The sequence below is a fragment of the Doryrhamphus excisus genome, chromosome 3, assembly GCF_030265055.1.
Source record: "Doryrhamphus excisus isolate RoL2022-K1 chromosome 3, RoL_Dexc_1.0, whole genome shotgun sequence".
Classification (NCBI taxonomy): Eukaryota; Metazoa; Chordata; class Actinopteri; order Syngnathiformes; family Syngnathidae; genus Doryrhamphus; species Doryrhamphus excisus.
The window spans coordinates 3,866,453-3,881,004 of NC_080468.1; the positions used below are offsets into that span (position 1 = coordinate 3,866,453).

The window sequence follows — 14,552 nt, forward strand, 5'->3', positions numbered from 1 at the left end:
CTTCTTCTTGTGAGCGTGAGCAGCAACAATGCCTCTGGAAGCCTGCCCTGAAGGATGCTCAGCCATAAAACACAGACAAGGCTCCATCCACGTGGACAGGTAGGTCACATTTACAAGTGGGTATACTCACTGGTCACGGGTGCAGAAAAACAACGCTTTCCTAAAAATACTTAAAATGACTTTTTCACTGAATGTGTCCGTGCCTCTGTTTGCGTCTGAAAGTGTGCCAGCACAGTGCTTTGAAATATGTGCAATATCCCAATGTGTTATTCGTTTTTTTTTAGTTACAGTTTATTGTCTGCGTGTTTTCATACTTTCTTTTGCTGGGTCATTGCTCCTGGACTCTTATCGCCCCAGCAGCTCGGAGGGATATAAGGCAGGTCATTGTCCTCGTTGTTCTTTAAATGTATCTGTCAGCAAGGACAACAAAAATAAAGTCAGGTCAGTGAACATTTTTAAGGCTTAGTTTCACACATTTAGTCATACATTGATATGCTGAGATAATTTGGCTGAAATGTAACTACCAATAGAACTTTTGTCAATTATATTATGTATGATGAAACCGGCAATGTTATATTTTATGATGCCTTTATTTAATTGTACATAATATGTATAATGCTTATAATGCTTGCGGTAAATAATAATTATTTATTTGTAATTTTTACTACGTTTATTATATTTTTCGATATATATTTTTTAGACCAAAATACAGTTTACCATATTTATAAAATATATATTTTTTAAATATAGTGCTTCCCTCCAACTAATTAAAAACACACTTTGTCATATTTAAGACTAATATTTTTTCCAACTCATGAAAAATAGCCATGATATTAATTTTTGTATTTTGCATATGTATTTTATACACTTAACATTTTAGATGTTTTACAAACAATGCTTTCAAATAACTAATGAAAAACATAAATACGAAATATTATCTAGTCATGTTGTTTTTCTGAGATATATTTGAAAAAAAAAGTACAGTACATAAAGTATTTCAAAACATTTGTGTCACTTAAGAGACTTCTAGTGACCCTGCAAAAAGATGCAAGTAGGTCTTTTTTCATAAAATATAGGCGCCTTTGTTCACTCAATATAAATTGACCCTTGACAGACCGTATAACCTTGAGGCTCAGTTTGAATGATTAACCTTATACACAACCCTAATGTGAGCGTATAACCTTCTTCTATCACTACTCTTCAAAGTGGTGTCATCTGCTAACGAGAACTGATATAATGTGCACATTTGAACCGTTGCATGAGTAAGTGTGAGATAGAGGCTGCTGTTAATCCCCTTTAGTACTCCTTGCAGTCTTGGTAGTTCACTGGGTTGGACTAAGGCGTCTGCAGCAGGGAGGAAGATGCAGTTAACATTTGTCTTGTACTGCAAATGACCCTGACGAGGTCTGCCGCTCCTCCAGGCGTGCCCCTGTTCTGCCCATGACATTGCCAGTTAAGACAAGATAATGTCAAAGATGAGCCCCCCCACCCCAAACACACACACACACACACACACACACACACTCTACCACTACCAGTCCTCCTTTGCGCTCTGCAGTCAAAGCTATGTTATTGTCTTCATTTGGATGGCAAGTTGTGTTTCCGGTTTCAGTGCCCTGATGAGGAAACTTCATTAGCTGGTGGGTGTTCAAGTAATCATGTACAAATAACAATGCTTTGGTTTGGCATGTATAAGGGGGGAAAAATGGCATATATATGTTGGTGGTGTACAATCGTTTCTCGCAAAACAATGTTTAATACTGTGGTTGTATTTTGTAGTGCATTGTACTGAGAGCTGGTTCTCATATTTTGACCCACTTACTCTTTTAATAAGATTTTTTTGCAAATATTAGATATGTCTTAAAGGAGAACTGCACTTAAAAATAAATATTTGCCCATGGTTCAAAATCTTTATGTTAAACATGAACATTGGTGATTCCTGGGTCTTTTTAAGCCGTGCATTATCTGTGCAAACCTCATTATCTGAAACGTTGACATTGTTTAACACCAGAATACAACATTCTAACTACATTTATATGTCGGAAAAATGGAAAAAGGTCCCTTTTAAGTTAAATTTAACTTGCACAAATTGCATATAAAGCTATGAAATACATGGAACAGAGTAGTTTAATAAAAGGGAAAAACACACAACACAAACACCTAATTCCTTGTGATGACTTGCCACAAAGCTAAACATCAATCAGGTCAGGCTGGATGAGAGTGGAAAAGTCTCGAGTGCACTTAGTAGCTGACAAAGTCCAAATATGAACTGGCGTCCGTAGCCCACAGACACACGGTGTCCATGTACTGTAAATGACTGAAAAGAATGTGTACAGTTGTAATATAGTGGAGATGGCGTAAAAATTATATATCTGTTCATATCTTGTTTGTTTGGGGCGCGGGGAGATGAAGATACCAATATTAGGTCATAAACAATTGGAGACATATCAGCTGATTGAATTCATTCTGATTTTTCAACTTACAAAAGACAAAATACCCGATTTTGATGGCTTAAATATAGTTTGAAACAATTACATTACTAATCTCAAATTGGTTTATTTAATTAAATTGCAAATTGTGTGGGACAAGCAACCTCTGAGGAATTCAAACAGAAAATAAATCAAAAATAGGATGTGCAAAAGGCAGTAAATGTCTGGGAATTCTAATAATCATAAAATTAGTGGAGTTAAGACATTTACTTCCCAGAGCTGCCAACGTTTGGTGGTTGCAATCCAGTAGATTGCTGTAGACTGCCCACAGAAGTTTTAAAATTAACTTTTATACAGGCACATCCCAATACACTAGAAAATTTATTTGGTTCGCGTCCGTTTCAGTTAAAGTCAGACCTTCAGATAATAATGATGCTAACCAAGGTTACGCTGTACTGAAATAAATGAGCTTTGTTTTTTATTGCTATCAGTCATTTCACTGTTATTGAAAACACAATAAAAATGTCTTAGATTTATCCCAAAACAGGTAGTGAAAAAGAACGGTTGTCTTATATTTGGCCCAATACAGTATTTTCTCTTTTTGCCATTTGAGTCTTAACGGATGTGTTCTGATCCCGCTGTCTTAGGTCATCCTTTCTGCATCACACTTTATGGGTTGTGTTATTAACTTAGGACGCCAGGGGTGTTCTATTTTTTGCACATGACTGAATGTACTGTACGGCTGTCTTCAACTAAGGATTTTCATAGTCGAATCTGATTCATTAGATTTTGTTCATAGTCAACTAACCGTCAATTTTTATTTATAACTTTCAAGAGCACAGCTAATGGGGTTCCCTACAAATATATACATATCGTTCGCAACTAGAAAAAGGCTAAAACACTCATATAAGCAACTAAACATGGTACATGTGCAATAACAGGAATCAGGCTCCTCCAAATTGAATTATTGAAAATTTGATCATTTTAATAAACACAAACAAACATGAACTGTATGTTTGTGGAAGCTACATACATATATACATCACATGCACCCGTTCTTTGCTGCCTGTGCTATTATAATTCTGAGAAATAGATCACATGGTGGTGCTGTCATTAAAATTTCTCACAAAGCTCAATGACCTCATGTGTAAAATCTTAGCAAGGGTTGCCAAAATCATTAAGAAAAATGTTTTTGCTGGGGCACAGGTGGGACGAAGCAACTAATTTCTTAATCCCTAAGTATTCCATGCATTTCATAGCATTTTTTTTCATAGCATCATTGATGACAAGCACTAGGGGGCCAATGATCACCGCTGACTGCCTTGTAAATGTTGTAGAAATTGCCTCTGCAGTTTGAAATGTAAGAATGCGTTTAAAAATGCGATTAAGAATGAGCAGGTTGTATTTTGACACGGGCATGGTGGCTCCCACTGTGTTTTTATAGGTTCATAACAGTGACATGCACATGCAAAGCAAGTAGCCTAGCTCGCATAGGAGGCAGTTTGCCGGCATCCACCTCAAGGCTTTTCATCTCAGTCGCTTCAGTGAAGTCGGGCCTTAGTAAAACTGGCACGGGACGCGCTGGGCCCGGGGGTAGGATAGGCTGGGCTGGGAAGCGAGGAGCAAGATGAACAAATGAGATGGGACTGCCACCACTCTCAGGCAGCCTATGGGATAGCCCCCCCACGCCGCCGCCGCCACCCGGCCACAGCACTTTTAATGATAGCGCCACACAGCACAGGCGGCCAAAGAGGAGTTGCATGTTTTCGCTCTGGTGTCTTGTGTCACTCTCTTCTCCAAGGGGGGGCATATCTGAGTCACATGGGCGCAGCTCGATCTGTTACATAAAAGCGGACCTCCACAGCCTCACAGTCTGCTCGCATCAACTTTGTTCAGTGCTGCCATGTGACTTTAAAAAAAACACAACTGGTGATGACATTAGTCTGGGCTAATAGATAGTTGCCGACATCTTCACTCAACTACAACCCTCACAGCTCCTTCTGACCTCTTAAAAGGTGAACAGACATTACGTCTTTATTTTAATCACACATTCTCAAAATGGTGATATTTGCCCCTGCTGCTACAATTCAAAAAATAAACACCTTTTATTTACCGTCTAATGAATATTACCCTTATGAATATTAAAGAGCGTGTTGTGGCTGTCACATGATGCCAGACCTTGGAACTAGAGAGAGACAGCAATGTCAAAGCAGTCTTACAGGAGAATGCAACACTTTTTTTTGCCTGGCTGCGGGCACTTCAATCAATAGTTATCAACATGAACCACACTGTCCCAAAGCTAGAACAGCCCAAATTATCTGAGGACGTGAGGGGCGACTGTTGCTTAAAAGTTGTCATTGGTTGGGCTCTGTGGGTTATTGCCGTTTTGTTTTGTTTGTTTTGGCGTTTTTGTTTCATGACATAGTGGTGTGTGTGCTGTTGTACACTGACTGGCCACAACATTAGGTACACAATCTAATGCGATCCAACAAAGAAATGCAAAGACAGTGGGACCTTGGTTAGAGTAGTGTTCATTTTTAAAATTTAGAGCAATTTTTTCTGGTTGACATACAATATGTACATATGAGGTGTGTCTTGTCATTTTATTAAACTGTGTGAGCCCAACTGTGTTCTCAATGTAAATTTAGCCTAAGGGTCCTTTGTAACAGGAACAGGAAGCCAGCTCCAAACTGTCGTGATGTCATCAGTGGTTTGCAAATAACCATCAGTAGCGTGAAAGAAAGTTGCAAGTGCCGGAGTTTTCATAAATAAGGCAAGAAAAACTATTGAATTAAAAAAAAAACACAAAAGGTGGCGTCCGAGTGGATCTGGCTGGCACATTGCCGTCTTTAACAATGTCTACATGTCTTCAATAAAGTATAACCAAAAAAGTATAACCAACCAAAATTACCTCAAGAGCTCAGGAACAAATTATGCAAGAGGTCACAAAAGACCCCACAACAACATCCAAAGAACTGCAGCCTCAATTGCCTGAGTTAAGGTTAGTGTTCATGACGCCACCATAAGAAAGACACTGCACAAAAACGGTCTGAATGGCAGAGTTGCAAGATGAAAACCACTGCGGAACAAGAAGAACATGTAGGCTCGTCTCAATTTTGTCAGAAAACATCTTGATGATCCCCATGACCTTTGGGAAAATAAGACAAGACAAAGGTTGAACTTGTTGGAATGTGTGTGTCCCATTAAATGTGGTGTAAAAGCAACTAAAAAAAAATAAAACATACAACGGTAAAATATGGTGGTGGGCGTGTGCTGGTCCGGGGATGTTTTGCTGCTTCAGGAAAAAAAATGAACCCAAATAAAAACAAGACAGGACATAAAATAGAACCTTGAGGTGCTCCATAGCCAAGAGGGGAAGTCTTTGATGAAAATGGACCATGTCAAAGGCTACCGTCACTTTAAACTTTGGACTATCTCAGACAGCTTGGACAATACTGGGGTAAAGTCTTTGAGCTTTGAACATAAAAACATCAGACGGTTTGGCGCTGTGCAATAAATGTCTACAGATTGACGCTGGAAAAAGAACCTGATGTCTTTGATGTCTATCATTGGACATAATACGTATATTATCTTAGCAGACTGGATAGCTTTCTGACCATTTCCTCAGCATTTTCTTAAATGCCTCCTAGACACTTTCAAATTGTCCTTTGTCCACTTCTTTTCAGCTTGGCAGAAGCCACGATTCACCAGCAGGCTGAGACCGCCTGTTTCTAAAAGGAGCAACTAAAACAACAAAATACGTCGATAGAACGTTACTTTTTGAAAAGACGTCTCTAGATGTATTCGACAGTGAATGAGTTAATGATGCGGTGCTTTAAAATGAAGGGTCAAGTCTGCTTTTCTCATTCATTACTGCTATTTTAAGAGAAGCTGTGCATGTCAGTATCAAATTTCATTAGATCACTATGACCTGCGAGTGCTAATTGTCCATCACAGCCAGCCACTTTCACGCACTGTCTAGGAACGCTGATTCAAAGTGATGTTCTTGTTCACTTGCCAGCCATCTTTCATGGGACCATGAGATTTCACAAGGAGAGAAATATGTAGAAAGTTGGAGATTTAAAAAAATTATATATATATATATTTTTCCAAACACGTGCTTACGTGTCCCTGCGGGATTGCACATGTCCGACTCCCGAATGCTCGCTCCAGCAGCATCCTCTGTCTTCTCACCAGGGGTGATGGCTATGCCACATCTCCTCCGTCACATGGAGAGGGGGGGCTGGAGGGGCAGGCCTCTGGAGGAGGTGTCCTGCAGGCCCATATGGCTTTCTTTGCACTGTAAAAGAATTCTCAAAGAGAAATCCATCTCTTTTCACTGAGCTTTAATATACCTTCTAATAGGATGTTATCTCTGCCTGCGTATACGTCATCATTGAGGGTTCTTGACAGTACCATTTTAACGTTATGCTGACTGTGATGACGGCCAGATACGTTTAAGTAATACAAGCCAGACACTAAACCATTTCTTTGTCATCTATTAAAAGCAAATGCAGTTTTGAAAGATCCTTTCCCGAATGTGACAGCGAGACAGGGTACACACTATTTACAAAAAAAAGTGTGTGTGCGCAGTCATCGTAGCGCTGATCATAAACTAAGTACATGTGGAGCAGAAGTGTGCATGGAACTGTGACCTGACCAGTGATATCTGGCCATGCTCTTGGATTGGAAATGTAAATATTATGACACTTGATGTGAATGAGCAGATCTGCACTCAATGTTACAATGTCTCAAATGTCCTCACATTTTTTTTCTTCTTCCATATACACATGACTAATGGAGAGCAATTTAATAGAGAATATTTTCTAAAAAAAAAAAACAATTTTAAATATCGCTCCTTTTGCTCTGGATATTTCATTCTCATAAGTGTTTTTAATCGCCACGTTATACATTATTCTGACTTTTTTCTTGTAGAAATATAATTTTTTCTGGCCATATTGCCATTTCTTCGCTCTTAATATTCCAACTTTTCTCTCTTATTTCAATTTCATTCTGGTAATAGCATGACATTATTACCAAATACATACTACTTTATTCTGAATACCTTGGCTGTTTTCCCTTTAATATAACACTTTTACTCACATCAAGTCTTCCTTCTTTAAGAAATGTGATTTAATTGTTGTAACACAGTGGAACCTTGGAAAGGTACACCAAAATGTTGCCTCAGTTCGCATCCTTTCTAGCAGCCTATGCTAACAAAATGGAAACCTAACCGGAAGTGTCGGACCCCGCTCCATTGCCAGTCTATGATGTCATCAGAGGTTGACTCTGTAGTCCTTTGCTAACTAAACACTTATGCCACGTCTCTGCCTTTCTTATTGACCACAGCGTAATAACGCATAGTGGAAGATGGAAGGAAGATGCAAGTGACAGCATTTTGACGAGTAAGTTTCCTCCCTCACTGCTCATCATTGCTGTCTCTGTCCTTCGGTGGAGCAGGACAGTGATAGTAATCTGCCACTGAAACTGCTCCTCTGTTGGGAGATGATGCTTTGTAATTAAAGATGCTGGTTGTCCATGATGGATAGGAGCCTCCTCAGTGTCCTTTGCTCTGCCACAGATGTCAGGCTGTCCAACGCAGTGCCAATGACAGATTCTGCCTTTCTCACCAGTTTCCCCCGGTGTGTGGCGTCCTTTTGAGGCTACTCCCCCAGCACACTACTGGATAGAGAATAAATCCCCATGGTAACTTAAGTCACAACATATTCCACTATCCCACTTTTGTGCAAATTGAGCCAGGATAACCAAGATATCCCGTCTTGATCCCTTATCCTAGTTTTGTCCACCGTGCGGCCACGTGGTTGTTAAATGAATAGCTCTAATAAAACATAGCATTATTGTTGTGAAAACAGATTTTTTATTAATTGGACCTAATGTGAAGTTGTACCTAAGATGTCCAATGTGTGTGTAGATGAATGCCTATGTAGGGAAAGGGGGAGGTATACAGTACATACAATGAGAGAAAGAGAAAAAGGGAGAGAGGGTCCGTCATCATCTGTGTTACAAGTGTTGCACATGACCGCTGTCTGTGTCAGGATTAACACGCTCCTTCACAGTGGTGTTGATTTTTATTCTGCAGTACGATATCCTCAGGTCTGAACTCTTGGATGAGAGTCACTTGCCAGGGGACGCCCTCCCCCTTTTTTATTTTTAAATAAGACTTCCTACGTGGTCAGAAGACTGGTCTACTACTATCTGGACACAAGTCACAATGTGAGGCTGCATGTCAAGAAAAACTACATGAAAAAGAAGAACATATAGATTAGTAAATTCCGACATTCTTTTGGGGGTTGTGGTGCTTTGGGACACTTCCAAAAGACTGAAGAACCAGGGGACCTGAGGATGGAGGTGGTGTATGAATCAGACTGTGCAGGGGATCTACAGGATGATCTTTTGGATGAGAAATGCTTGTGCAACTTCTCCAGGTGGGTAAATGAGATGCAATGTAGTGCCTTTACCATGTCTTTTATCATGTAAAATATGTATATTTGTACATACGTTGAGTGCAAAATTAGAAAATAATGAACTTTACATTCAATATTATCCCTACTATCAGCAGTGTTTCAATGCGTACACCTGAGCGGAAAAATAATCAAAAAAATAGCTAAATATCAGAAAAAACAACTAAATATTTGGCGCACCAATTGTGGACCTCATTAGGTCTACTTAATGATTAATAACGTTAGTTATAGTTTAAATATATCTATGCAATTATTATACATTCTTCATCAGCTATAAGTAAAATCCAGCTACTTGTCATTTTGACCTTGCCAAAAAATGCTTATCACAGGGAAATCGCATACTGTATACTTAATTGTGTTAAATTTGTCGTCATAAATCAAAGTGTCTCTTTAATTATACTCAAAACACTCAATCAAAATAAACAGTCCCTGGTGCCTGTTTAGCACCAGTATTGATGAAGACCTATAGTGTACTATCAGCACCACTTCTAATCTAATTTTAAGGTCTAATGTAAACTGATGTCCTCATTCATTAAAATTTGTGTGAAAAGTGCAGCGAGCAAAGCCGCCTTCATGTCATGCCATCCTGAGGCAGACTTACCTACCACCGTTGGTGCCATCTGTCTCCATGAGGCTGAAGCCCTCCCCAGTGTCAGCAGTGCCGGATCTGGAGGGGGGCTGTGAGGCGGCCCTGGCAGAGCCTCTCCTACTCCCTCAGATGGCAGGGGAGATGGCATATCCCATGCCGGGTCAACATAAACTCAGGTCCTCTGACTGAACAGCCTGAAGGGACCGTGAAGAGAATTAAGCCCGGTTATTTTGGGGTTTACATTGTCAAAGGTTATGTAGGACATCGTACCACTTTTTGACTTGATTCACAGGCGTACGGTACCTAAAATGGGAATAATGTAAAGCAAGCAAGTAAATGCTTAAACTTAAAACGTGGCGTGCCTGAGAAACCGAAAAGAAAAACAAACAGTAGTTGTCTTTTGCCATTTGCGGTATGTGTTAAATACTACTACAAAGATTACTACAAATAGAGGACCTAAAAACTCTTTACATTCCTTTTGTACCATGTCATATGATTCTTTGGTGGCTACACTTTAATGCTATAGCCGTTTTCTGTTTTCTGTAATAGTCAATTTTTGTTTTTTTCCTGCATTCTTTAAAGGAAAACTGCACTCTTTTGGAATTTTGCCCATCATCTACTATCCCTACTTGAGACAAGAACACATGTCTGTCCCTTTATTGTGCATTCTAGATAGCTGCTTCATATTGGCAGTTTTTCAGCAAGAATGCACATATCTGCGATTCACCTATTCTGCCTATGAAGCCCTCTAAGCAAAAACTGCAAACAATGCTCCATGCAAATTATGCTACTGATGCCACAGAAGGCCTACTTTTCTGGTGTACTGACATGGCCAGACCAGCTTTGTATATAGCTGTGGTATCAACCACTATGTGCTCCATGTATCAGAATCAATATCATGGTGATTACTCGATTGTCAGTTGTCCGTCTGGTTCAGCTGGCCTCGGGCATCTTTTCCAGGTGCTTTTGGGTCAGTGGATAAAATGTTTCTCCTACTGCAGGGTTTGTTAGAGTTAACAATTCCACATTCATTATGATCGCCAGGGTACCTTCCGTTGATGGCAACACTGTGCCAGAACACTGCAGCAGAACACTTGATTAATGTCGGTATGGCTTGGCAAGCTTCACTATTTACACCACCAAATCACGCTGGTCTTGAGTCTCCCGACCCCTGAACGATCTGACCTTTCACCCTTTCTTTTTGTCCTCTCAGTTTCTAAAACCTATAGCTTATCCTCTATACCGTATATTCAGACTCAAAAGGATAAGGATTGTAGAAGATGGGAAGATGTTTATGTGCCCTGCGATTGGCTGGCGACCAGTCCAGGGTGTACCCCTCCACTCGCCCAAAGACAGCTGGATAGGCTCCAGCATACCGCACGACCCTCGTGAGGATAAGCGGTAGAAAATGAATGGATGAAAGATGGGCACATTTCTAGAAGGAGTGCACTCTATTTACATTCACACTATACTTTCCATCCAGCCATTTTCTAAGCCGCTTTTCCTCGTTAGGGTCATTGAGCACATAGCTTTCTCTTTTTCTCTGGACAGCAGCCAATCACAGGGAGAGAGGAAGCTGGAGTCGGACTGTGCAGCCAACATGCTAACCACAAGGCCATTGTGCGACCCCACACTACACTAGAGTTAAAATTTTGGGGGATCATTTTCATCTGCAGTGGAATTGGGACTTTCAAACCTCCCAAGTTCTGAGACACAAATCCTTAAAGACCGAGCTACTGATGGCCGCTAATTTGACCTCCTTACACCATCGATTAGGAAGTTTGATCAGGGGAATCAGGAACCGTGAATTGTGCAACTACCCTAAATAGCCCACAGTGTCACAAATGGTAACTTTTGTAATGGATAAAAAGCAGAAGACAAATTTGAGAGTCTATACAGACATAATAAAGCCTGAGTGCTTTATACTGGACCTCGAAGTTGTTCAATCTGAACAACAGTCTGCCATTGGTTTCCTTTTCTGTGTTTTGGCATCTTTGGTGTTGCTTTTATCTGCAGTGGAACTGGACTCTCAAACCTCCCAGTCCCCAAATGTCCTAAAATCTTAAACCCAAATCCTTAAAAACTGAACTACTGGTAGTCCCTAATTTGACACCCTTCTATGTCTGAACCATGAAGTAAAAAGAACCAAAGTTTGGGGGTGCTCGATCACCTTCTGCAAAGAGCCCTCGTATGAGGACACAAACTCCCAGTAAGCCTGGGCACTTGAATACAAGGAAATGACAAAGTGTGTTCATACAATGAATGATTCCATTGTCTTTCCTCTCTCCACAGACTCTAGTTAAAAAGCTTGCAAGAGCAACATGAGCTGGAGTTTCCTCACTCGTCTCCTGGAAGAGATCCACAACCACTCCACTTTTGTTGGCAAAGTGTGGCTGACTGTGCTCATCATCTTCCGCATTGTCCTCACGGCAGTCGGAGGCGAGTCCATCTACTCGGATGAGCAGACCAAGTTCACCTGTAACACCAAGCAGCCCGGCTGCGACAATGTATGCTATGATGCCTTTGCGCCGCTGTCGCACGTGCGCTTCTGGGTCTTCCAGATCATCATGATCTCCACGCCGTCCATCATGTACATGGGCTATGCCATCCACAAGATCGCCCGCACTTCAGAGGAGGAGCGGAGGAAGAACCATAGAATGCGCAAAAAAACAGCTCCCCACACCAGATGGAGAGAGGGTTACCATCTAGAGGATGTCTTGGAGGGAGAGGATGATGATGACGCAGAGCCTATGCTCTATGAAGATACACTGGAGGCCCAGGAGGCCAAGCCTGAGAGAAACAGCACTTGCAAAGAGGCACCAAAGCACGATGGCCGGCGGAGAATTATGCAAGAGGGGCTGATGCGGATCTATGTTCTTCAACTCATGTCAAGAGCCATCTTTGAAGTCGCTTTCCTGGCAGGACAGTACCTCTTGTATGGGTTCCAAGTTAGTCCTTCCTTTGTGTGCAACAGAGTTCCTTGTCCACACCGAGTGGACTGTTTCATCTCCAGGCCCACAGAGAAAACAATCTTCCTGCTCATCATGTATGTGGTAAGCTGCCTCTGCCTTGTGCTCAACGTGTGCGAGATGCTCCATTTGGGAATTGGCACTTTCCGAGACACCCTCCGCCTCAAAAGGAAGCATGATCGGCGGACCTGCGGCTACCCGTTCTCCCGCAACATTCCAGCCTCCCCTCCCGGGTACAACCTGGTCATGAAGACGGATAAACCCAGCAGGATGCCCAACAGCCTCATCACTCACGAGCAGAACATGGCTAACGTGGCCCAGGAACAGCAGTGCACCAGCCCGGATGAGAACATCCCGTCGGATCTGGTGAGCCTTCACCGCCACCTGCGTGTCGCCCAGGAGCAGCTCGATATGGCCTTTCAGACTTACCAAACTAAGAACACCCAGCAGACTTCCAGAACCAGCAGTCCCGTTTCGGGGGGGACGATGGCGGAGCAAAACCGAGTCAACACTGTCCAGGAGAAGCAGGGAGCTAGGCCCAAGTCAACCACAGAGAAGGCTGCTACCATTGTTAAAAATGGAAAAACCTCAGTCTGGATTTAGAAATAAATGTGTGATTTAATAATAAATATTTAAGACATAGTGACTACACTGATACAGCTGGACGATCTGTGAGGTGGACTACAATCAGACGAACAAGAAATACACACAAAAACTGTTGAGAATCATCTTTGTTACTGTCCTGTGTCATTTTGTGCTTTCTACCATTAACATAGTAGGCCTGGTTAGTCACCTGATCTCTAATTGAACTCAATCATCACGATAGAAACAAGAGAATTCCAAGCAACAGTGTTTATCTAATCTATCCTCGACTGCTGCTGCACCATCGGTTGATTACTCGGGAAGGATGAATGGTGGTGATAATATATTTAATATGAATGGATATTATATGGATGTAATATGGATGGGTGTTGCTGGAAGCAGGTTGAAATGTAAAATAATATTTTGATAAAGTAACAATCCATTTACCTTCATTTCATGCTATCCTGTTTATTCCCAAAAAACATTTTCTATAAAAAGGAAGAAAGAAAAATTACTTCCTTTCTATATTACCGATTTTGTGTTATCTAAAGATGATGCATGCTTTACATAGGTTTCGATAGAAACCCCAACTTCGCCATTTAAACTACACACTGAATTTATGTTTAGGCATGTTATGTCAAGATTAGCATCTTTAATATTTTCAAAATTGATTTTAAAGTTTAATCCTGCCTTTATCATTAATCAAAGTGCCTCAAACTAAGACTGTTGTAATCTATTGTAGATAAAATAAAGTTATCCTGAAGTTCTGTGACTCTGCATTTCACACTTGCTGGTACGGCATATGATAGCAATTCCCACATACTTTGCAAATGTGCAAACTAGTGGCCGACAAAACACTTGCTGGTACAGCATATCATAGCATTGCCCACATACCATGCAAATGTGCAAACTAGTGGCCAACAACAGCATAGCAATTACATCAGAGCAATCTGATTGAAGTGCTACAATCATCCGGTGATGTCATGACATCATTGTTTGTCTCTCCATGATGTCACCTTTGTTTGTCTTTTGACTAATATAGTTATGAAAAACCTATACTTAATAGAATAACCCTTTATTACTCCTGTTCTACTAAGAACCTTTCTTTTCAACTTAAACATTACTACCCGCCAGACGGAGCCTAATTTGGTTCTTCTAAAATGGCCCGGAGCTTCATTCTGACCCCAGTTCTCCCGTTCCAAACACGATCAGTTCCGTGGTAAAGTTACTGCAGTCGAAAATGTGTAGATGTGAAGGGCAACTGTACATTATACATAAATGTGATGGTGACTGTACAATACTAATTGTGACATATACGTAGCAGTCACACAGTAAACACAGGGACCGCACGAGTGCTTAACATGTTGGCCACAGTCCGGAGATCGTGAAGACCTGGGTTTGAATCTCCGCTTGTGCATCTCTGTGTGAAGTTTGCATGTTCTCCTTGTGCGTGCGTGGTTTTTTTTCCTGGTACTCCGGTTTCCTCCCACATTCCAAAAAC

General features: G+C 41.1%; 1 protein-coding gene across 3 annotated transcripts; it reads left to right on the plus strand.

Moving 5' to 3' along the window:
• gjc2 (gap junction protein gamma 2) lies at positions 1–13,753 on the plus strand. 3 transcript variants are annotated; one of them, XM_058066862.1, is made up of 2 exons: positions 1–99; positions 11,793–13,753. In XM_058066862.1, exon 2 carries the CDS (start codon positions 11,822–11,824, stop codon positions 13,070–13,072), a length of 1,251 nt encoding a protein of 416 aa, XP_057922845.1. In that variant the 5' UTR covers positions 1–99; positions 11,793–11,821; the 3' UTR covers positions 13,073–13,753. The 3 variants fall into 3 exon arrangements, with proteins under 3 accessions (XP_057922845.1, XP_057922846.1, XP_057922844.1); XM_058066863.1 differs by lacking the exon at positions 1–99 and adding an exon at positions 412–441; XM_058066861.1 differs by lacking the exon at positions 1–99 and adding an exon at positions 8,392–8,875.
• The last annotated feature ends 799 nt before the right edge of the window (positions 13,754–14,552 follow it).